Source organism: Salvia hispanica, chromosome 1, assembly GCF_023119035.1.
Source record: "Salvia hispanica cultivar TCC Black 2014 chromosome 1, UniMelb_Shisp_WGS_1.0, whole genome shotgun sequence".
Classification (NCBI taxonomy): Eukaryota; Viridiplantae; Streptophyta; class Magnoliopsida; order Lamiales; family Lamiaceae; genus Salvia; species Salvia hispanica.
The window spans coordinates 51,466,427-51,490,363 of record NC_062965.1 but is presented as its reverse complement, the minus strand read 5'-3'; the positions used below and the strand labels follow the sequence as shown (position 1 = coordinate 51,490,363).

The 23,937-nt window shown below is 36.4% G+C and overlaps 4 protein-coding genes and 1 pseudogene across 4 annotated transcripts; 4 read left to right on the top strand and 1 right to left on the bottom strand.

The window, feature by feature from the left end:
* Window positions 1-5,667: 5,667 nt before the first annotated feature.
* Window positions 5,668-6,782, top strand: LOC125206372 (protein PHOSPHATE-INDUCED 1-like). Its single transcript, XM_048105637.1, has one exon. The coding sequence runs from the start codon at window positions 5,717-5,719 to the stop codon at window positions 6,635-6,637; it is 921 nt and encodes a 306-aa protein (XP_047961594.1). The 5' UTR covers window positions 5,668-5,716; the 3' UTR covers window positions 6,638-6,782.
* A 4,227-nt stretch (window positions 6,783-11,009) lies between these two features.
* Window positions 11,010-12,052, top strand: LOC125201901 (annotated as a pseudogene).
* Window positions 12,053-13,959: 1,907 nt separating this feature from the next.
* Window positions 13,960-16,338, top strand: LOC125202043 (receptor-like protein 38). The gene is made up of 2 exons (XM_048100354.1): window positions 13,960-14,359; window positions 14,422-16,338. Exons 1-2 carry the CDS (start codon window positions 14,168-14,170, stop codon window positions 15,709-15,711), a joined length of 1,482 nt encoding a protein of 493 aa, XP_047956311.1. The 5' UTR covers window positions 13,960-14,167; the 3' UTR covers window positions 15,712-16,338.
* Window positions 16,339-17,413: 1,075 nt separating this feature from the next.
* On the top strand, window positions 17,414-19,263 carry LOC125201735 (14-3-3-like protein). The gene is made up of 4 exons (XM_048099975.1): window positions 17,414-18,005; window positions 18,535-18,657; window positions 18,746-18,862; window positions 19,007-19,263. The coding sequence occupies exons 1-4, from the start codon at window positions 17,529-17,531 to the stop codon at window positions 19,058-19,060; spliced, it is 771 nt and encodes a 256-aa protein (XP_047955932.1). The 5' UTR covers window positions 17,414-17,528; the 3' UTR covers window positions 19,061-19,263.
* A 2,221-nt stretch (window positions 19,264-21,484) lies between these two features.
* Window positions 21,485-22,706, bottom strand: LOC125212230 (VQ motif-containing protein 9-like). The gene has a single exon (XM_048112335.1). The coding sequence runs from the start codon at window positions 22,622-22,624 to the stop codon at window positions 21,758-21,760; it is 867 nt and encodes a 288-aa protein (XP_047968292.1). The 5' UTR covers window positions 22,625-22,706; the 3' UTR covers window positions 21,485-21,757.
* Window positions 22,707-23,937: the final 1,231 nt, after the last annotated feature.

Below are 23,937 nucleotides of genomic sequence, written 5' to 3'. Positions count from 1 at the left end.
AGAGTATATTAGTTTTATAGTAAAATGTGAGTGGAAAAAAGTTAGTGGAATGGGTGGCCTATTACCATTTATGGAATATTCCAATCGGGACTCCTAAAGTGGGACATCCAAAAGCGGTAAACGGGACTCTTAAAATGGGACGGAGGGAGTAGAAACTATTTTCATTTTGGTATGTTCCTTAAAAATAGAAACTTTCTATTTTAGGAAGTGGACCCCACAATCCACTAACACTACTTGAATTACTTTTTCTCTTTTCCTCTCTTACTTTACCCATTTTTCTCTTTCTCTCTCTTATTTTACCAATTATTTTCTCTTACTTTACTAATTGTGCATTAAAACTCGTGTTGTTTCAAATGTTTCTATATTTTAAATACGGAGGTAGTAGTATTTTTTAAAATTTGTTTCTGAAAAAGTGATACTCGTATGTAGAGAGTATTACTACTAAAAGTACTTTTTTACTTGCAACATTAAATAAATACTCCCCCCGTCCCACATAATTTTACCCAGTATTCTATTTTGGGCCGTCCCACATAATTTTACCCATTTCACTTTTACCATTTTTAATAGTGGACCTCATATTCTACTAACTCATTCCTACTCACATTTTATTATAAAACTAATACCTTTAAAGTAGGACCCACATCCCACCAACTATTTCAACTCATTTTCCATTACATTTCTTAAAACCCGTGTCGGATCAAAGTGTGTAAAATTATGTGGGACGAAAGGAGTATGAGATTGAACACGTGACCAGATTGTGCCTTCAGTATATATCCAGATCTGCAGCATGATCTGGGCTCGTAGAGATCAGGGAATTCATGATACTCCAAAAAAATTTACTAACTCCATTGGCCAAAATTAATCTCTATTTATTTTTATTTAATAAAATAATTTATTTTTTATTAATAATATTTTAATAACTATTTCTCTCTTATTTTATCAATTTTAAGTTAAATATGAATACATACCAAGTGACATTGGAGATTAAGACTAAGTTTTGGTTGGGCCGTTTCCTTTTTACATCAAGGCTTACAATATATAAATCATAGAGTAACTCAACTAATTTATTATCATAATAAGTTATAGAAATAGGAAAATTAGTATCTTTCTCTTGTTGGAAATCTTTACACCGCCTAATTAGTATAAACATCAAATCTACGAGAATGTCCAAAAAAGTAAGTATCCTAATCAAGGCAAAACTTGCTAGCGCAGAAGTATTCCGAAAATGAAAAGGGGAAAATACCACAATGTGATAAATATTCTATGTCGAAGAAGTGTTCCGAAAATGAACGATTAACTATATTATTTTGAAACCTAAATTTTATCCATTGTATTTAAATTACTTTCAATTATAGAAAATATTAATTAAATCTCAATTATGAACTTTTTAGCAAATATATCTTGCGTTTATTTCTTCTATTGGAGTAGTAGTCAATATATAGCTTTGTACCTCACAATTTCATTTTTTCAAAAATATTCATTTTGTTTTATAATTTTATTTACAATGGGCTTTGTAAAAATATTGAACAGATTCTTCAGTTAGGGCTATTAACAATTTAATCTAATTGTAGAATCTAGCAGCCTGTTAAAATAATTTTAAAAACATTGTAGTGACAATAAACAGCATCTGTCAGAACGTTCTCTTGAAATAATTAAATTAATTATATTCAATTTATGTAGACGCATCTTTGTATTTATCAAATGATATTATTATTAATTACTATTACACAAATTAATTAAGGCTTTAATCAAATCGAGATGTTACATCGATTCCAAAGTATTCGCACAGACTTAATCACTTAATCCACAATACGCTCTACTAACATAAATCTAAATTCAATTAATCTAATAAAGTTCAAATATAAATTTTAGAGCTTCATAATGTTGGTTGAGTTTAATAATATGTGTGGTCCCTGTAGTTACTCGACTATCTCTTAATAAAAGAATGCTAGTGTATAGTCTATGTTAGTATTTTTCAAAATAATTTATAATTTCATTCTATCTATTAAAATTGAAGAGGGAAAATTAAATCGGGATTTTATTCTCAAATGAATTTATCCTCCAAACAACGACCTTTCCATGCTTCAAATATTTTTTGGTATTGAAATAAAGTACGGATTTATTTACACTCGTATGAAGACTATGAATTTTTTATTTTTTTTTTGCATTGTTAAAAAAAAATTGAATTTGAAAGCTAATGAAAGAGTGAATTTGAAGTAAATTAGTATGGATTCATCCTCACATATTCGAATCTGTTATTCAGAGAAATGTTCGATTTTTCCATATCGTATTATCGTTTTAGGGTTAGTTTGAAAAATACATGATTTCTAATATTGAGTTAGAAAATGTCTTGGCAAAATAATTTCTCTATGAAACTAGCTAGCCATGTTAGTATTTTATAGGTAACGTTAAAAATACGTCTTGGGCAATTTCATTCAGAATTTTTTTACCAAAACATTTTCCACCAAAACTGATGCAAATATAAAATTTTCACTAAAATATTAAAATAATATGAAAACTTTGTATATTTAAAATGATATAAAATATTAAAATTTTGACTGAATTGATAGGTTTATATGGCTAAAATTATGCTTACATGATGATATATTTATACCCTCTCAATTTAAAGTTGTAAGCAGGCATGAAATAACAATCTCATCTACGTTTCGCTTTTACCTTTAAATTCATGAAGTGAATTTATTAGCACGATATGAAGTAACAAAAATTCGAAATATATCTATAAAGATTTTTAAGGTGCAAAAGCAAGATCTTTACAAAAGAGAGAAAATAGAAAACGAAGGGTAAAATAAAATCAGCTACTACAATTTAGAGAAAATTTGATTTGTAGATGTAATTTTTATTTAGTGAACTTAAGTAGCAATACTTACTTTGACTAGTAGTACCAAAAATAATTTTGATTGTCACAGTTGTATGGGTGCATCCGTGCATGACTAATAAATGTAGAGAGATGTATATAAGTGACGTTAAGAAAAGAACTGGCTAAACTATCAAAAATATTACTCCCTCCGTCCCAGAAAGATTGTCCCAGTTTATTTTTTACACTCGTTTTACAAAAATAATATTAAATAGGTAAAGTTGAAAGAGAGTAAAATAAGAGAAAGAATAACGTAGGTAAGACTATTCTCTACATTATTCTCTCTTTTACTTTACTTTCTCTCTACTTTAACTATTTATTATTATTTTTGCAAAATGAGTGCAAAAAATAAACTGGGACAATCTTTCTGGGACGGAGGGAGTATGAAGTGTAGCTAAATTATGGTATGTCCTGTAAGTTAAAAATTATTTGAATTTTTTTTATAAAATTTTATTTATTCGCAATTATCTCACAAGGAAATTTTTCGCTAAAAGTTCTATCTAATACGATAATCGACAATCATAGGTGAATGTCACCACTGCCTTCACGTCACCACTGCCTCCACTGGTGAGTTAAAAGATGTTGTCAATTCAAAAAGAAAACGATATTATTTGGTTAAAAATTTTTAACTATAGATAACACGTATACAATAACATTGTTATGTTAAAAAATAATTGCGAACAGATTCAAATAGAGTGATTAGTAGTAGGTTTCAAATTTTAATACTCCATTACATAACATAGTACACAATTTGATCAAAATTTATGATTCTTGAGGCAATTTTCACTTAAAAAAATAAATTTGACAAATTAGATAGCATACCCTACCCATGTACCTCTGAAAATAGTATAGCTGGAATTTGAAGCTTTTAAAAGTCGAAAGTTAAACAAAAATTTATGCCATGCACAATTTAAATCCATATATAAAAAATCAGTTCGAATTTGGACGTAAATTTGTTGACCATATTTTGGGAAAAAGAATATTGGCTATGGACCAGATTTGCTGGCCAGTGGGGGACCAATTTTTTTTTTCCAAATAGTATTAACTAGTGTCAGATAAATGATGATCAATTATTGTTTTTCCATTTACTTTTTAAAAAAAAAAAGCTCCTAGCCCATTCCTTTTAGAATTGTAATTATTTTTTTTTAATTAATTACTACTCAATTTTGATTATAAATCAGTTTTCTAGATTCAAAATAAACTTGTTATAAAGCTATCGCACACACGAGCACAATGTGCGCCATCTTATTAATCAAGAGGGAAACATGTCGTGCACACGCGCGCCTGATCCAAGCCAAGAGATGTAAACTGTAAGGGTTTCTACAACAGGCTGGCTCGCCTCATCGCCTTCCCTTACCCGGCTCACAATCGTCACATTCCGACATTACGGGCCGCGCCACGACTATTATCCAAAAAAATACCCATCCTTGCTTGAAAAACATTCAAGTTTTCAAACCAAAAAATGTGGCCAAAAACATTAAAAGCCAAAAAAAGGAAGTGGTGTGACAGTTGTAATAGTGAAGCTTGATCCAGCTGGGATAAGAAGAGAGTGAATACTAGTCACGAGGCACTTTATTAGAAGAGCGCTTTAATATAAGGTTTAAATTTCATGACTAAATTCAATAAATACATTGGATACCCCTTTGCTGACTCACTCTCACTGCCAACTCAATTCTTCCAACCTGGCACTTACCCAAACTACCCCTACTTCCCCTTTGTATTTTTTGAATTTCATTCTATTCTTTTTGTTTTTCTTTCTTAGAATTTTAACTTTATTTGGAGTTGTTTTTGTGACGATAGCAATGTTCGGTAGAGATAAGGCAAATCGAGATAGCAATGTTCGATAGAGATAAGGCAAATCGAGATTAACATGTGATGAGAATAGTAAATTACTACTTCATCCGTTTCATAAAAATAAGGACATTTTCTATTTTGAAAAGTCCCGTATAAATATCCCTTCTATTTTTGGTAATTTTCTTCTATCTAATAAGACGCGTCACATTTTCCACTAACAATTTTATAACTACTTTTACTTTTTATCTATCTCTTACTTTACTAATTGTGTTTGTGCATTAAAATTTTCATGCCGTCTCTAATGTCCATATTTTTATGGAACAGGGGAAGTACTATTTGGTAGCCGACATTATAAACTCTAGAGCTCGTATTTTGGACAAGGTCTGTTGTGGGTAAACAACGGTTACATTAATACTACAGATTTCCTCAACACCTTGAGATGATTCTCGTCATATTCGAGCATTGTCCCAGATTAGCTAATGATCAATAAAATTATGTGTCAGAGAAAGGAGCTCAATTTTTAAAAATCGATTCATAGTGCCGGTTGAATGAGAAAGGAACCCAGTATCATATATGATTTGAAAAAAATTCAAGAGTTGAATTAGAGATGAGTTGGGCATAGGGAAAGAAAGATCGTCGAATCGAATGGATTGGTTACCATTGTCGCATACATCGTTTGCTCTAATGTGCAGTAATTGGTCGTTTGTGCGTGGTGATGAGAAAATCATTAAAGTAAATAAATTAATTTTCTTAAAAACAACAGATAAAAGGAGATGGGCATAGATGGGCAATTACGTAAATTCAAATGGCCAACGCATCGAGAAGCGTTACGCTAGCTGTAACAGTGTAGATGGATGAAAGCTGTAATATTCATTTTGTTATTTTCTCCAGTTCATCAAAATGTAACGCCTACCCACTTTCACTTGCCCCACTAATTAAACCGCGTTTCCCCTCATTATAAATACCCTTCCACCTCTCCAGCATTCTTCATCCAAACAGTCCCTTCTCTCAATCTCTCTCTCTAAAAATATCACACTTCACTCTCCAATGGCTTCTTCCACCATTCTCAACCTTCTAGCCATTTTCTCTCTCTTAAATCTCGCCTTCGCTTCACGATTCGAAGACACACAAACTCAGCTGCTGAAATATCACAAAGGCGCTCTCCTCCACGGCAAAATCTCCGTCAACCTAATTTGGTACGGCAAATTCACCTCTTCACAGCGCGCAATCGTCGCCGATTTCATCACATCTCTCTCCGATTCCTCTCCGCCGCAATCCAACCCCTCCGTCGCCGCGTGGTGGAAAAAAACAGAGAAGTACTACCACCTCGCCTCCAAAAAGCAATCGCTCTCTCTCTACCTCAACAACCAGATCCTCGACGATGAATACTCAATCGGAAAGTCTCTCACCGAAAAACACCTCGTAGATCTGGCATCTAAAGGCGAGAAAACCAACGCGATCAACATTGTGCTAACCGCATCCGACGTCGCCGTCGACGGTTTCTGCCAGAACCGTTGCGGCAGCCACGGATCCAAATCGAGCGCCGTGAAGGGGAAAAATCAGAAATTCGCCTACATTTGGGTGGGGAACTCGGAGGCTCAGTGCGCCGGCTACTGCGCGTGGCCGTTCCACCAGCCGATCTACGGTCCGCAGAGCCCGCCGTTGATTGCTCCGAACAACGACGTCGGAATCGACGGAATGGTGATCAATTTGTCCGCGCTGTTGGCCGGAACCGCGACGAATCCGTTCGGAAACGGATTTTATCAAGGAACGGCGGATGCGCCTTTGGAAGCAGCGACGGCGTGCCCCGGGGTGTATGCGAAGGGAGCGTATCCAGGCTACGCCGGAGATTTGCTGGTGGAGAAGAGTAGTGGTGCTAGCTATAATGCGCATGGTGCTAACGGCAGGAAATACGTGCTTCCCGCTATATATGATCCTTCTACATCCAAGTGCTCGACTTTGGTTTAATTTTAGGGGATTTTTTAATTTTTGATATAGAAAAATTATGTACTAATAGAAAATTCATTTATTCTTTTTAATATTTAATTTTGTTGTAATACTAAGCAAATTTATTGCGGTTTGCTTTGTATGTATAAAATTTAAAATTGGTCTATTTACTAAAATTATTGAGTCTTTCAACACTCTGATCGATTGCAACTTCGGGATATTTTTGGTTGAGCACTCAGACATCGGAATAGTTCTATGACTATCAGAATAATCACCTAGATTGTTCACAGAAAGAGACTTTCTTAGCTCAATCATTCATTGCCTTCGGCATTTTTTTCCTTCATCCAAACACATTTGTCAATTGCTCCACAATATCAACATGGAACTAATTGTTCAATCGAATGATACTTTCGTTCTTTTGTAGCAAGCCGATGCAAAAAGTCTTTGTTGAGTACAAACTCATGACTCATTCCACGTCGGGATTTTGAGGGAAGTTGGAAGGTGTATATAATATCTGTCCAATCCCAATTAGTTTGACTCTTTTTGAGAGTGACTCAAAAACAAATTCGTGTGGACTTGACCTAAAGCGAGCAATATCAAACTATTATTGCAGTCGGCAATCCAAACAGTGTTGATTTGTCATTCTTAACCCGTCTTTCTCGATTAAATTGCTTTTTTGATTTCTAACTTGAAGACAATTTATACTCCCTTCGTCCCTCTATAGTAGAAACATTTCTTTTTGACACGGGATTTAAGAAAATTGTTTTAAATGAGTTAAGTAAAAGGAGAATAAAGTAGAAAGGAAAAATGTAGAGAGATGAAGAGAGAGTAAAATACCTTTTACCAAAAAAAAGAAACGACTCATCTATAGTGGGACAATCCAAAAAGGAATACGACTCAGCGAAGGTACGGAGGATAGTACTATTTTTGATTTCCAACTTCATAATAAATATTTATTTCACCTTATATAATTATATGACGAATCTAGAAAATGTTGTTTGGTACAATTATTTTTATTTATTAATTTTCATTTACTCTAAGGATATTGATTTAATTGTTGCATCCTTTTTTCGGTATCAGAGTAATAACCACACGACGAACTCCAGTCGATCACCACCTCCATGATTTGATGCAACTTAAACCAAAATCAAAGACACAAATCGATAGAACGGATAAATAGGAACTGCATTGATGATACTTCAAATGTAAATGAAAACAAAAGATACAATAATAAGATGAACACGATACATTCAACGGAGAATCACCGGATCACCGGATTCTCCCGATGACCCAAGCTCGCAAGCTCACACAATTCTCATGACTGACTCTCGAAGATGATGTCTCTGTATTTATTCTTATTATCTTTTGGCTTCTCTCTCATTTCTGTTTGAGCTGCTATATCTCCCTGATGACGTGGCACCTAGCTGGCATGTAAGTTGTTGTGCAGATTTGCAAAGGCGTGTTCCTAGTTGAGCGTTTCTTCTCCTTTTTTTTCAATTTGTGATCGTAACATTAATTTAGTTTGAATGATTTAATTTTATTTTTCTTTATGTGGTACGTAGTTTTTTATCTTCATATTTATAGAGATGACATAGTACTAACATTTTATAAGAGTGAAAATAAAGAAATGAAATATTTTATTGTTACGAACACATTTATTATAATGATAATATAACAACAATAATAACGCGTCGTGACATAATTAGATAGGGCAATGACTGTGCCAAATTCTCACTATTCAATGTCAATATGTGATGATTACAAATTATGAAAGCGTGTTAGGATCACCAAATTCAGATAATAACCAAATATATTGCACTCTTATAAGTTGCGAATTTAATAAATATGCCCCCAAAATGCTAGTGTGACAATAGTATTTGACAAAAATAATGTAATAAATGTAATGAATTAATGATTCAGCATCTCATCGTATGAGGTCAGAGAGTTTTGATCTTTGCTTATATAATTAGGGCTCGTTTGGTAGCTATGTCATGTTTCGACTAGACATGATACCATTATGATAGTAATCATAGTTTCGATTAGTTAATTTACATATATTCGGTGTTTGGTAGATTAAGATAATTGTGAGTTATCTTATTGTAGTGTTTTGGTACAATTAGTCACAAGTAAAGATTAAAATTATGATTGTCAAAATTATCCTCATTAGTTTAAGTTAATTACTAAACTATCATCATTTTGCCCTAATAATTCCTATAAAATCGTTTTGTTTAAAATTAACATCTTTTCAAGCTAAACTCCTTACAAAAATTAGCATCTTTATATCAAAAAACTTATATTTATTTTGGTATTCTATTTTTGTGAGCATTAATAATTTTGGACAAATTTTATGAATAATCAATTATTATTTTGGACAAATTCTATATGAGAATATTTTATCAAGTTACCAAATTTTACATGTTCAATTTTTTTGAAGTTTAAAGCGTTTGTGGATTGAACAACATCGTATATTTATGTTTAAAACAAAAGCAATTGTCTCCAAGTATTACGTAATTATAAGCATAATATAATATAATGTAAATAAAGTAATATAATGAGAATATAATACGATTTAATGTAAAGTAATATAACGAGAACATAAAGTAATATGGAGTAATATAATGTAAATAAAATAACAAAGTAATATAATTAGAACAACAAATTGACGTCAACAAAATTCTTAATATGATTTAATAGGAAAATGACGTCCTTCAATACAACAACTAATTAAAATTGATGGGTTAGAAATTTTGATGGGTAAAATTGTATTTTGCTAACTTAACTAGGCTTCCATGATAAATAACATATGATTTTGGGTAGTTACAAGTATGACTAAAATATAAGATTTTCAGTGGGCTTTGTGCGGGCCGGTAATAAAACACGGACTACTATGTTTGGTAACATAACTACCAAACACACAAATAAATCCAGATTAATCTCTTATCTAGGCGAAACATAGCTACCAAACGGCCCCTTAGAATATAGCAATAGATATACATTGAGAAACCAAAAAAAATTAACAATGGAATCCTCCAACTCTAGTCTCTCAAATTAACAATCCAACACCCTCCCAAATTAACAAAATTCAACAACAACAAAATTGATTTTTCATCTTGTCGAACACACACATTGTAAAAATAGAGGGCCGGGCGAGATAGGAGCGGCGAAACGAAGGCGGCAAGGAACACAGACTTGTTCTTCACCGCCGTCGCTTCCTTCTAGAAAGACTGAGGGGGAGGAAATCTTATCCCATAGGCTGGCGACTAACAATCCCACCCAGGGACGGAGCCAGAAATTTATAGGGAGAGGGGCAAATTTATATATGAGGAAATTTTAAGAATTTGAATAGAAACATTTAATGAGAAATTAAAAGAAATAAATAATAAATTATACAATATACAAATGAATATGAAATATATGAGGTGGGGCAAAAAGCCCTTGTTTCAATGAATGTAGATCCCCCCCTCCTCCCACCCTAGTGCCCCACCCTCACCCTTTGTCCGGGCCAAATTGGCATGACTTGTGGGTGGCGGGTGCCATAATAATTTGAAACTAGACATAAAAACCTTACAAAACTTGAAAAAGGTTTTCATGGTACGGAGAACCACACCTGATTTTGTAGGGGCCTTATTTGATATTGTAGGGACCTTGTCCCATAGGTCGGGGCCAACACCCCACCCCAACTCCGCATCCTCACCCCTTGGTTCGAGCTAGATTGGTATGAGTTGTGGATGCTCTAATAATTTGGAACTAGATATAAAAATGTTACAAAACTTGAAAATGTTGCCCTAGGTATAGGATTAGAATATATACTCAAATTTCTATATGTGCCGCAACTTTAAAAATCAGTTAAGAAAAAACATAAAAACTTATTTACCGTTATACTCTTTATGTCCCATAGAAACTTTCGCCTGTTTCATAAAAATAGATCATATTTTATGGTAACATTTTTTCCCTCTTTTTATTGTAACTATAATACTTTTTTTTTTTTATCAATTATGCATTAAAATTTGTGTCAACTTCAATTACTTATGTGTATATGGGACAGAGTAGAACGTTCTAGAATTTTTATATACATCAAAGTATTTATGGCAAATTTCCCTAGAATTTATTATATTTAATCAACACGTTTTACTCTATAAAATGTGGAAGAGAATGTATGCTATCTAGCTGTAATGCAAAAATATTTAAAATTAAATTGTCAGTTACAAGTTTATTCATTTAATTCTAAGTTGGATTGCTAGTTGGATCAAAGCTGTATAACTGTATTAACTATTGCCTATTGTGTTTTCTTATGGATAAATTGGGCGGCAGCGAAACCAGAGAGCAACGGGTATCCACTTTGACTCTCACTCAAAACGCCGCGTTTTAGTCACTTTGTATCTCTACCAATTTCAAATCCCTCTCTATAAATACCCTCACCCGCCTTCTTCAATCCTCACTCTCACCTCAATCTCTCTCTAACCAGAAGCACTGAAACACAAATTCAATGGCTTCTTCTTCCACCATTCTCAAATTGTTAGCAATTTCATTTCTCTTGAATGTCTGCGTTGCTTCAAGAGCAATCCCCAATTCTCTGGCTGAAGACACACAGCAAACTCAGCTCATGAAATACCACAACGGCGCTCTCCTCCGCGGCAGAATCTCCGTGAACCTAATTTCGTACGGCAAATTCACCCCTTCTCAACGCGCAATAGTCGCCGATTTCATCACATCTCTCTCCGATTCCTCTCCGCCGCAATCCAACCCCTCCGTCGCTGCGTGGTGGAAAAAATTAGAAAAGTACTACCACATCGCCTCCTCTAAAGAGCAATCGCTCTCTCTCCACCTCAACAACCAGATCCTCGACGATTCCTACTCAATCGGAAAATCTCTCACCGAAAAACACATCGTAGATCTGGCATCTAAAGGCGAGCAAATCAACGCGATCAACGTCGTGCTAACGGCATCCGACGTCGCCGTCGACGGTTTCTGCCGAAACCGCTGCGGCAGCCACAGATCTAAATCGAGCGCCGTCAACGGAAAAAATCAGAAATTCGCCTACATTTGGGTGGGGAACTCGGAGGCTCAGTGCGCCTGGCTACTGCGCGTGGCCGTTCCACCAGCCGATCTACGGTCCGCAGAGCCCGCCGTTGATTGCACCGAACAACGACGTCGGAATCGACGGAATGGTGATCAATTTGTCGGCGCTGTTGGCCGGAACCGCGACGAATCCGTTCGGAAACGGATTTTATCAAGGAACGGCGGATGCGCCATTGGAAGCAGCGACGGCGTGCCCCGGGGTGTATGCGAAGGGAGCGTATCCTGGCTACGCCGGAGATTTGCTGGTGGAGAAGAGTAGTGGTGCTAGCTATAATGCGCATGGTGTTAACGGCAGGAAATACGTGCTTCCCGCGATACATGATCCTTCTACATTCTGAATGTTCAACTTTGGTTTGATTTTATTATTTAGGATTAATTTTTTTAGATAGATGATTGAATTCATTTATTCAATTTGTTTGTTTGGTGTAAAGCAAATGGATTCGGTTTGCTTTACTATGATTATAAAAGAAAAGAGTTACTACTACACTGAATATTCATTGGATGGAATATATTGCTCACTGTTGTTTAAAATTAATTTACTGTTTACCTAAATAAAAATAGCATATATTAACATGGTTTTAATAAAAAATAATAAATTATGCTTATATTTTTCTCGTCCGTCGTAATAAAGTGATTAATGTCAAAATCATATAAACATATGTAGCCGAATTTAAGTAGTCAGTACTCTCTCTATTTTATATTGCTTGTACATTTCAAATTTATTCCTAAATTTAGGATTGATTTTTTAATAAAATTAAATTAGTATTTAAAGTGTAATGAGCGGTATTTAATAAAAAAATACTTAATTAACTTTAATATGAATAAATTAATTAAATAAAAATAATTCTTCCTTAAAATAAAAGGAGTACACGTAGTTTGAGAAAAGCCGAAACAAAAAAAATTGAGTAACATGAGATAGATCGAGTGTTTCATATAGTATAACCGGTAGATGTCAACTTATGAATTTGAACGAAAATCTACAAAAGCGCAATTCAACCCAATCCAAAATAAAGCGTATCTGAGAGCCCATTAAACGAATAGTTATGAGGAATCGGCTTATGCCCACGGCCCAAATGGCGAATTCGGGCCAATCAATTTTGTCGAACCTCACAAAATGTGGCCCAACCCAACAAACAACAAAATGAAGTAATTTGTTCAAAAATTGATATCACGTGGCACGTGGATAGGATTGGAGTGTCGTCACTCTTCATCACTTTGCAATACGATGGTGAATCCATTTGTAGTGGAGTTGGAAACTCATTTCGTGGTTGTGATAATTCGAAAATATTTCATTCGAAGAATAGAAGCAAAAAATAGGAGAGGGAGATCGTATTATTAGTCGAATTGTTTAAATGAGATGAGTAATTTTTTTAGAATGTTTTAATTAAGTTGAGTAATTTTTTTGTATAAAAAATATGCATATGTAATTATTCTTATTTTATTTAGTTTCTAAATTTCTTATTTTATTTCATTTCATTTAAATCATTTAACATAAATTTTTCAATCTTTATACTGAAAGAAATATCTCAATTTAATTGGAACGAAAGTACAATTTTTTTAAGCAACGATGGAATAGAAACCTAGACATCTTTTATCATATAAGGTCCGACAAAAAAAATGTATAATTAAAGTATGAAATATCTCAAGTAATCTTCATAATTAATGAACATATATATTAACTTAGTTCTTATAAGATAATGTTTTGAGGGGCAACACAATATCTAAGATGATTTTGGTCTTATACGATTCAACTACATGGAGCGATGCTATTCCCTCCGTCCCAGTATAGTTGACTTGTATTCCTTTTTGAGTTGTTCTAAGATAGTTGAGTAATTTTCTTTTTGTCAAAAATATTATCCTCTCCGATAATTTTCTCAATCTCGTACCGAATAGAAATGCCCGAACTATCTAGGAACGGAGAGAGTACAAAATAAATGACCTAGAAGATCTCAAGTCAATTGTTAGGCCTTTCCAGTTCTATAAAGTGAGTGCACTAAATTTACAAGTTGTTCAAGATATTTGCTACTCCATACAATGTATAGTGGTAATAACATGAGTACATAATTTCGTTTTAATGCCTATGTTAGTGGTGGTGGAAAATCCTGGATTAGGACTTAATGACCTCAAGTCAACTCAACACATTGTTTTTTAACCCACGTATCACTTCCATTATCGTGGAATTTACAAATGGATGTCTTTATTAATTCAAGTGGTGATCTTAAAAAGATATCCAAATAAACTATTTAAACCAGCATTCACTTATCATCATTTGCACACACAAAGAAATATCAATATCTTCTTTCACCATGCTTCCAAGGAAGATGTTGTTCATTTGTATACTAATTTCGTCCTTAATTTTCACCACGCTTTCTTATAATAACAAATGTCTTCCCCCTCAGCAAACCTTGTTGCTTCAACTCAAGAATGAGTTGATCTTCAACTCTTCTTATTCAACAAAACTGGTGCGATGGAATGAAAGTGATCATGAGTGTTGCAAGTGGCACGGTGTGGAATGTGATGCTTCTGGCTACGTCGTTAGTTTGCAGCTCGACGATGAGGCCATTTCCGGTGGAATTGGGGATTCGTCGAGTCTCTTCAGATTTAAATATCTGCGGAAGCTTAACCTTGCCTACAATGAATTCAACCATGATGCCATTCCAAAAGGTATTGGCAATCTGACTTGTTTGACACATTTGAATTTGTCACATGCTGATTTTGGTGGGCAGGTTCCTTCTGAAATTTCGACCTTGACGAGATTGGCTAGTCTCGATATCTCCAACAAGTCCGGCACTACTCTTAGCCTCGAGCTCCCAAGTTTGAAGTTTCTTGTCCAAAATTTAACAGGGCTTAGAGAGCTCTATCTTGATGATGTCAATGTGACTTCCTTGCATGAAAGGAAAAATTGGGGTCATATTATATCATCACATTTACCAAAACTCACCTCTTTGAGTTTGGTTGGTTGTAGTCTTGATGCTCCTTTGCCTAAATCCTTTTTACAACTTCACTCCCTTTCGATTCTTCGACTAGATCGGAACAATCTTTCAGCGGTAGCACTTCATGACTTGTTCACCAATTTTCCGAGTCTCACCACCTTAACTCTTGGCAAATGCAAATTGAAGGGCTCAATTCCATCCACCTTTGCTAGCCTAACAAAGCTTATTCGTGTCGACTTGTCGTATAACAACTTGAATGGCTCACTTCCTTCTGCTTTGTTTGAAGGTCTTTCCAATCTCGTTCATCTAAATCTGTTGGGAAATTCATTCTCCGGTAACATACCCCAGTCTATTTTTGCTCACCCGTCATTGTTGGAACTTAGTCTTAGTTACAACAAATTTAATGGCACTTTTCAACTCGAGGACTTTCAAAGCCTTCCCAATCTCACGTGGCTTGATCTATCCGGCAATAGCTTGTCAGTAGATGTTGGCAACGTCGATTCGAGTTCACATGGACGCCTCAAATTAAAAGGCTTAGGCCTAGGTTCGTGTAACTTGTCCAATTTTCCCGATTTCGTTAAACATTTGGATCTGGAAACATTGGATCTCTCAAACAATAGTATTGCGGGGGAAATACCTAGTTGGATTTGGGGAGCAAAACTCTCCCAGTTGTTTCTTGCTAATAACAATTTAAGTGGATCAGTTCCAACCTCCATCTGCAACGCCACACGACTGTATAATCTTGAATTGTCTCGAAACAATTTAAGTGGAACGATTCCAACCTGCCTCTGCAACGCCACACAATTCGTTTGGCTTAGATTGTCTGGAAATAAATTGAGTGGCAGCTTACCCGCTTGCCTACTTATATACATGAAGGGGATCGATCTAAGTCGTAACAACATCAGCGGAAGCATACCCCCTTTCCCACTCGAAAGGATTACAGTGTTGGATTTGAGTCATAACAACATCAACGGTAGCATTCCAGATATTTTTCGTGTAGATTGTAATCTACGTTACTTGGATCTTAGTCATAATGCTTTAGAAGGGAAGATCGCAAAGTCCCAAAATCATTTGGTAGGTTGAGTAGTCTCGAATCACTCGACCTCTCTGTAAACCAACTAGCAGGGCCGATCCCAGAGGAGCTTGGAAGGCTCACATTTCTTTCGAAATTGAATCTCTCCTTCAATAAGTTTGTCGGAGCGATCCCAAAAGGGCGGCAAATGCAAACATTCTCATCTGATTCATTTGAAGGAAATTCGGGGCTATGTGGTTTCCCTCTCAACATTAGCTGCAATCATACTAATGTACCACCACCGGGATACGATGAAGAGGAGAATGAGATAGAGTGGGAATACGTGTGTGCTGCACTTGGATATGTTGTGGGATTCGGAAGCATTGTGTGGCTACTTTTATTTTGTCGAAGTTTCAGAGAGATATACTTCGGCAAAATAGAAGAGATTGTTGAAGACATATTCATTGTCAGAGACATGAGAAGAAGGCGTGCAAGAAGAGAGGCAATAAAGGATTGAGTTAGGAAACAATAATGTTGGAAATATTATCTTTGTTCTATGTAAAAGAATGAAATAAATAGGGGTTTAGCCTAGCTTGTATAGTTCCCTATGTGTTTAAATTTTTGCATGCTTTTTATCTTAAAGTTTGTGGATTGTACAATGTAATGAATTTTAGAATGAAATGATGATTTGTGGTGCACGTTACTATTTTGCAGAACATAATTCAATATGGTCTCTTCCACAATGCGTTGGCACTATTAATTTTGATCAGAGAAAAAAGCGTTCCGTTAAATATATTGTTCCTAAAAGGTAGTAGTAAATTGTTAAATATATAAATTAAACATATAGTTATAAGCCTTAGTGTCTCCAAATTTGAATTCTTTAATTGAAGTCAACTCAATCATAATTAAATCAATCTAACATTTTTAAATCATCAATATTCAACTTTGCTTTAGAGCACCACTATTAGATGCTGGGATATTCCTTATATTGGTTGTCCATGGGTTAAAAAATTAGGTTTAGTTATTCAAAACTAAATTGATCTAAGATCATTTGAAATTAAATCCATTAAAATTTGTCAAGATTAATTTTGTCACAACTAGCCCAAAACTCATAAGAACAACAACACGAATCCAATTACGCGACAGATTTTGAAATTATATATCTGAGTGAAGATTATTTGGAAATGTTCGATCGGATTAACTAGAAAAGACTGAATCATATGTATAGTGTTTGGTTGTGTGGATTCCTCCGAATATTTAATAATGACACGCACGTACAAAATGAATCTCGGCCAATTCAATATCAGTTAGTCTCATGTAAATTCAGTCTCAGGTAACCGAACACCACTTTACGTGCAACAAAATTTGTCGTTGTTGTGATGTGTAGATACCTCCGAATATTTAATAACTACACGCACATACAAAATGAATCTCGGCCAATTCAATATTGGTTAATCTCATGTAAATTCAGTCTCAAGTAACCGAACACCGCTTCAGGCACCACAAAATTTGTCATTGTTGTGATGCGTAGATTCCTCCTAACATTTAACACTCATGAACAATATTGATCTTGCCCAATTCAACACTGGTTAATCTCGTATCAATTCAGTCTCGAGAAAACGACCGCCCTTCTGCATACGACAAAATTTGTCATTGTTGTGTGTGAGTGAGAGTGGGCCCACACCACGTCTTTGGATACACCGCGTCGCCAGCAAAAGTTGTTCCAAAATCCAGCTCACAAAAAAAAAATATTCCTAAATCCCCTCTCTTCCTCACATTTCAAAACCACTTCCCTCTCTTTTCCTTCATTTCCTCTCAAAAATCCCCCTTCTCTCTCTAATTCACAACTTTCTCTCTCTAATCCAGATCGGGAACGACGAATCCATCCATGGCGCCGCGAGAGGAGAGCGTCTACATGGCGAAACTGGCCGAGCAGGCCGAGCGCTACGAGGAGATGGTGGAGTACATGGAGAAGGTCTCCGCGTCGCTCGAGGACAAGGAGGAGCTCTCCGTCGAGGAGCGCAACCTCCTCTCCGTCGCCTATAAGAACGTCATCGGCGCGCGGCGGGCGTCGTGGCGGATCATCTCCTCCATCGAGCAGAAGGAGGAGTCCAGGGGGAACGAGGACCACGTCGCCACCATCAAGGAGTACAGATCTAAGATCGAGGCCGAGCTCACCAAGATCTGCGAGGGGATCCTCAAGCTGCTCGACGATCGCCTCGTTCCGTCCGCCGGATCCGGCGATTCCAAGGTTTTCTACCTGAAGATGAAGGGCGATTACCATCGGTATCTGGCGGAGTTTAAGACGGCTGCGGAGAGGAAGGAGGCGGCTGAGAGCACTCTCAACGCTTACAAGGCGGCTCAGGTGTGGATCTCTGTTTCCTTGTTTGATTGTTTTTCGCATTTCCGATTTGTATACAATAATTGTTGTCAATTGTTTAATTGCGTAGATCGGATTTAGATTTGCTACTGTGTGTGACTTTACTGATTGCTGCATCTACGCATTTTGTTGACTTTATTATCCTTTTATGTTAATTGTGGTTTAAAGCAATAGTAAATCAGAAAGATGAAATAGTAAATGAAGGAGGACTGGACTTTTAATGGCTAATTGTTTCTACAATTTTGATTAACTAAGCTTAGAATATCTAATTGCTACTAATTTTTTTGTTACATTGATTTGCCATACTTGCTATGATCGAATGAAGCGTGAATGGAACAACAATTTATATCTTGATTCTATTCCTTTGTTTGATAAATTTTTTTCTTCGCAATCATCATTTCATTTTGATCACAATTCATATCACTATGAGCATAATAATTCCTTCTAACTTTGAAGATGGACTTGAAACTCTCTCCCAAGTTTCTTTCTTATGATATGCTTTTCGTCTTCGCAGGACATAGCAAACACCGAACTTGCACCTACACATCCCATTCGATTGGGACTGGCCCTGAACTTCTCTGTTTTCTACTACGAGATCTTGAACTCTCCTGACCGTGCTTGCAACCTTGCCAAACAGGTACAAACATTTACCTTCAGTGATGATCCTATACATACATAGCTCCATACGTATATTCGTAATCATGTTGAGTTTTATGATTATCCAGGCCTTCGACGAGGCCATTGCTGAGTTGGATACTCTTGGCGAGGAGTCCTACAAAGATAGCACTTTGATCATGCAACTTCTCCGAGACAACCTCACCTTGTGGACCTCTGATATGCAGGTATTGTTTCCTCTAAATTCTTCAATCAACAATCCTGTTGTAATCTGTGTTCAATAGGAGTGTAAAATAAGGTGAAAACGTAGCACGTTATTTACATATATTGCATCCATGGCGTGCATAGTGATAAACTGGAGTTTGATGCAGGACGAAGGAGCCGATGAAGCTCCTAAAGCTGAAGAAACTGCAGCTCAACAATGAGGATGATGAGAGTCTTCGCTCTTTTTTTTCACCCTTTTGTTCCTCTATTTGAAATCCTGGCATTTTTTCGGGTCTCTTTTAGGTCTTGATGTTATTGCTATTGAATTGTGCCGTTCATGCACACACAGCCAGCCCTCGGACTAACTATGCGGAGTTCTTTGTTTCAACTTTTTACCAAATACTCTTCTCAGATTCGGATACCATATTTTATGCAAAAGGCTTGTTTTGCTGCAAAATAATGTTCGTCTTGTGAGGTGAAATAAAACATGAGATCCTAAATGTTCACATTTTGCAACTCTCAGATTCAACCTGAAAATCGAGTCATGGTCTCCCCATCTCCACATTTACTATCGTTAGTGTTTCCATGGGAAATTACTTTCTAGGGAGAAAATTCTTGAAATAAAAACCCTAGACTCACCTATCATTAAATAGAAACCCTAGACTCACCCTAGAAAATGTGTAGATGAATTACATGCTCTCATATTACTATAGAATTACTCTCTCCGTTCAATAGTAATAGAGTTATTTTGTCATTTTGGTACGTTCCATAGTAATAGAGTCATTTCTTTTTTTAGTAAAAGTCAATACATTTTTCCACACCTACTTAACTCTCTTACTTTTTTCTCCTTTCATCTCTCTACCTTTTTCATTTTCCACTTTATTCTCCCTTTACTTAACTCCACCTAATACGATTTTTCTTAATTTCCATGCCGAAAAGAAACGCTCTCATTACTGTGAAACGGAGGGAGTATATTTTTAGTGATTGAGTTTTTCCAACCTTTCCTAGGAGTAGAATAACTCATTGGTTGAATAGCTCCCTTAAATTTACTTATCTTTTAGATTAAGGAAACATAACTTAGGTAAAGGTTGAACAATCAAACAAGATTGTTATCGGCATCTATAGGTAAAGTTAATGTGGTGGTCGTCGCTGACAATAGATGGAGGCTGGTGCATGCAAGTGAACTCAAAGGGTTGGATCAGAGTGTGACCCCCACTATAGTCCCATGAGGGCTGCAAACTTTATTAAAATATGGCCTTTGGAGCTATCGCCGATCCTATGGTGTTGCAGCTGTCATCCCAATCCTGAAGGATTGGAATTCATTTACGTTCTTCATTTGTTATCCATTGTAGTGACAGCTGTCGCACCGCGCTTATGCCTTCAAACGCCGACGACAACCATATTCAATAATTGCAATTCCAAACTCTTCCCGGCAACAACTGTGGCACGTGTACAAAATTTGACTCTATTACTAGCCCAGAACAAAAACTTGCTATGATGCAACACATTCTATATTGAAAAGCATAACATATTGGGAGTTGAAACTCTAACCACTTCATTTCTATATGTTACAAACATACAATAACTCAAGTTTGTAACTTTCATCCTACCAAAATGCATATGCATAGACATCAACAGCTCTCTCAATACACCTTCCTTTCGTATGTTCATCCTTAACGAAGAAACTCTAGCACATATACAATGCCGTATATAGATTTGAAGCATATTTCGGCATGTATCTTGCACGAATGTAGAGTACAATTCCTACAATAGTCTTTTCCTGTTTCCAATGACAGTATATGTAGCTCGAGATATGGCTTGGCTGTTAAAGCATCAGACAATAGATAAAAAACTAACACATACACATTGGTCATAAATTGCAAAATTCAGGCATTAATACAACCTAAGGAGATCTTAAAGATATTCATGTTTCTGTTTGCGACAATATTTGCTTTCCATCGTCAAAACAAATTTACTTGACAGCAAGAAGTTCATCAATAAGTATGACAGCAAAGGGTGTCACTAATTAAATTTTCTCATCTCTCACTCTCACACAAAAAGTGGAACCTTTATACCATATTACCTAGAATATGGAAGCTCCGCTAAGTCTATCCATACGTTTGCCCAACTTATATTTAGAAGACGAGCGAGCATGTAACTCGTGTACACATTTTCTCAATGTGAAATGATGTTTCATAATGTACACCAGTCTTACTATTGTGTTCAATTCTAACATCAGAGTTCATAAAGCCGTAGGTTTCTTTGGAATGAAATCCCAGGAGACAGACAGTCTGGATCTAAACGCTTCGAGTATCTCACCAACAAGCATAACTACAAAAGGGTAACAAACTCTTTGCATTACTTGCGACACGCGAACTGCCCAAAACGATCAATTTCCTAAAGTTTACAGATTCATCGAACTCTAGCAATGCTGTTACAGATTCACTGCAACATCTTAAGCAATAATTTCACAAATCCTAAATCAACAAGTCCATAACTTTCCATGTTATACTACAGTTCGAAACTACATTCAAAATGAAGCCGACGAAGCCAAGATTTCAGCTATGTTCCAATATGTATATTCATGAAGTTGCATATATAACTAGTATAAAATCAAGAAAAAACAAGTCCACAAACAGATGAAATGAAAAGGGGAAATTTTGAAACTGAATTCCCAATACTCCAATAGATTCTACAAACAGGGAAAGACAAAGGCACCTTAACTTCCTTTGCCTTCTTCACTGTTCATGTAAAGAACAAATGTAAATACAATAATTCCTTACTACTATAATCATACCCCAAAACCACCATGTAAATAAATATACAGTATTGCTACCATCAAAACCTAAGCAATAAGAAGCTGTAGAATCCCAAAATCCCTTACCTTCTTTTCTTACATTTAGAGAATCCCCTCACAATCACATCCCCTTCCACCTAGGGCTCGAAACCGGTGGCGTCGGCGACAACGGCAGCTGCGGCAGCCCCAATTGACCCGTCGGCGAGAACAGCGCGCCGTAGGGCGACTTCGGAGACGGAATGCACCCAAACGCCAGCGGCGAGAGCGGCATCGCCGGAAACGGAGGCATTGCCGGAAATTGCTGCGGCGCGGCGGCGTTCCACTGCGGCGAGGCAGTGAGAAATCGCATGTAAGCAGAGACCGGCGATTCCGGCGGCGGAGCGGATTGGGGAATTAGGGCTTCCGGATGCCGCGGCGGAGTAGGCCAGGGGTAGGAAGCCGAAGCGGCGGGGGCGGAGGATTGGAGAAACCGCATGTAGGCGGAGACAGGAGACTCCGCGGCGGGGTGTACGGACGGCAGCGGCGGGAGAGGGGTGAACGGCTGCGAAACGCCGCCGTTTTGGGGGAGAATCGGAGGAGGTCGATTGAAGATCTGCGAGAGGGGAGGGGGGCGGATTCTCTGCAATCGAGAGCTCGGCGGCCGGGTTTGCGGCGCCGCAAACCGCTCGTGCGACGGCGAGCCGGTGAGCCGCTGGACGACGTCGCGGAAATCGCTCTTGTTGATGTTGTAGACCGGCGGCTGCTGCGATTGCGGCTGCGAATTGGCCGAATTCGGCTCGAGAATCGAAATTCCGTCGGAGAGCGACGCCGCCGGAGGGAGGGGGAGGGGCTTCCGATTAGGTTTTGCAATTTTGTGCGAATTTCTGCTCAATTGCTTGAGATAGGCGTCTCTGGAGCTGATTGAGCTGCTTCCAGTGTTGGAGTAAGCTGCGGAAGAAGCTGAATCGTCGAATCCGTTATCCATCTTCTTCTTCGCCGCATAAACCATAAACACTCTCTCACAGTCTCTCTCTCTAGAATTTTCGCTCTCTCTCTCTAAGAATTTGTGGTGATTCTGTTTCGCTTTTTTATCACTAAATGCGAAATTGAAATTGAAATTGCAACGGGAATGAGGAATGTGCAGTGGGGGTTGTACCGGGGGCTGTGGGGGTGGTACGTAGTCGGCTTTATCTATGATTGGGAGTGGGGGACCCACCTGCATTTATCGTTTTATTTTTCGGTTTGACTGAGGTTGCTTTTATTGGTAGAATCCGACGACTGTATATTTTTTTCCATTTTGGATAAATTCTTTGATTATATTCCACTTTTTTATACAAAAGGTATCGTGGCGCCAGATTTGAATTTAATTTGGAGCGTGGGTGAATAAAATATCTATAATTTGAATAATCAAATAATCCGATTATTAAATTTGATTCAGATTTATTTTTATTTTTGAATTAGATTGGATATTTTTTCCTTTATAGGAGTAATTTGGATGTAGATTAGTTCAGTTCGAAGTGGGTTTTTTCAAAATCGAAAAAATTCTGAAACTCTAAAGTATGATTAATATTTAAAAGTTTATAATCTAATATAGATAATAATTTAATAAAATTACTTATGATTTTGATTTTTAGATTTTCAGGATATTTCGGATTTAATTGTGAAAACAAGGAATTTTAAATTTAAATACCAAATATTTAAATTCATGAGACCCGGGCTCATATTATTGGGCTAGCCCAATGGGCCTGTATTTTTGAGAAAGATCCACAACTCACCTGATTATCACATAGTATTTGACATAGAAGAGAGAAAATATGGTAGAAAGACAAACTTGAAAAAATATACTACTAGTAACTAATCTTTGTGGATGCTCCATTATTATAAAATAAAATTTGACTGTTAATTGTGGACTGATGGAACATTTTTAACACAATTTTAAAAGTATTGCAAACATGATACAATCATCATATAGCTCGTAATTCCTTTATGTATCCTCCTTTTATGTTTTGATCTTTTATTCTGGATTGTATCGTTGAATACTTTTAATCAATCCATCGTTGTTTCTTCAAAAACATTGAGAACTTTTTTCCACAGATGGTATTTTCGGATCATTTTTGCAATGAATGAAATTCGCTTTAAAGTTGCAAAAGACAAAAATTTTAGTGCGCACGCCCACACCATGCATTCCATATGCAAAATATACTCACATGATGTTCATCCCATTAATTATATGCATAATTTTATATTGATATCATCATGAATTGCTCTCACGTAAGACCACCTTATAATAGATCTCATCTAGTAATTTGATGCCAAATTTTT